At 54.7% G+C, this 686-nt stretch overlaps 1 protein-coding gene across 1 annotated transcript in view; it reads right to left on the bottom strand.

Moving 5' to 3' along the window:
- The window catches only part of Itgb3 (integrin subunit beta 3), a 52,553-nt gene extending 52,246 nt beyond the window's left edge, over window positions 1-307 (bottom strand). Inside the window, exon 1 of the mRNA XM_010637492.3 lies at window positions 10-307. Within this exon, the coding sequence (XP_010635794.2) occupies window positions 10-307 (298 nt within the window). The remainder of the gene's footprint in view (window positions 1-9) is intronic.
- Between the last annotated feature and the right edge of the window lie 379 nt (window positions 308-686).

Genomic DNA, 686 nt, shown 5'->3' with positions numbered 1-686 from the left:
GGAGGGGACGCGGAGGGTGGGACGCAACAGGGCGGGCCGAGGGCTCTTGCTTCCTCCCGCGGGCCCTTTCCTGGACCCCGCGCCTGAGAGTGGGCGGTGGGAAACCGCGGCTGCTCTCCCAAGGCCTCGCCTCCTCCGCCCACGAAGATTCGCTTGCCAGCTGGTTAGGCGAGGCCGCGCCCTGCGGGGGTCGTGAGGGCATCCTGGTCCCTGGGGTCCGCGCCTGGGCCCTTGGAATGCTCAGAAAGGCCAGCAGGCTGTAGCGACTCTCTGGACCCCTCCTGCCCGCCTCCTTGGGGACATCCATGAATCAATTTCGTTTGGATTCCCGGGGTGCTATCAATATCTCAAGCTTCATGCATTCAGGCTTGCATTCACTTAATTGACGAACATCTGTTCAATGCTTTCCTTGCACCAGTTTGGTCCTTATTATGCACTAATTTTTTCCCTTGGGTTCGGTTTTCTCGTTGACTGTAAGCCTCTTGAAGACTAAACCACACCTCAAGCTGTGGGTTCACGAACAGTCTCTATAAATTCGTGCTTGCAAGTAACAGGTGTTGGGTAAACATTTTAGAACATTTTATATTGCATCCAAACTCAAACTCACAGGCTTTGGAGCTTTATCCTATTTTCCTCAAAGGCCACCTGCCCACTCTCCTCTCCATTCCTTTCCCTAATTCTTCCTC

The sequence above is a fragment of the Fukomys damarensis genome, unplaced genomic scaffold, assembly GCF_012274545.1.
Source record: "Fukomys damarensis isolate Sample0158 unplaced genomic scaffold, DMR_v1.0_HiC HiC_scaffold_23, whole genome shotgun sequence".
NCBI classification, from domain to species: Eukaryota; Metazoa; Chordata; class Mammalia; order Rodentia; family Bathyergidae; genus Fukomys; species Fukomys damarensis.
The sequence above is the reverse complement of the archived record's forward strand: the minus strand, read 5'-3'. Positions and strand labels throughout refer to the sequence as shown.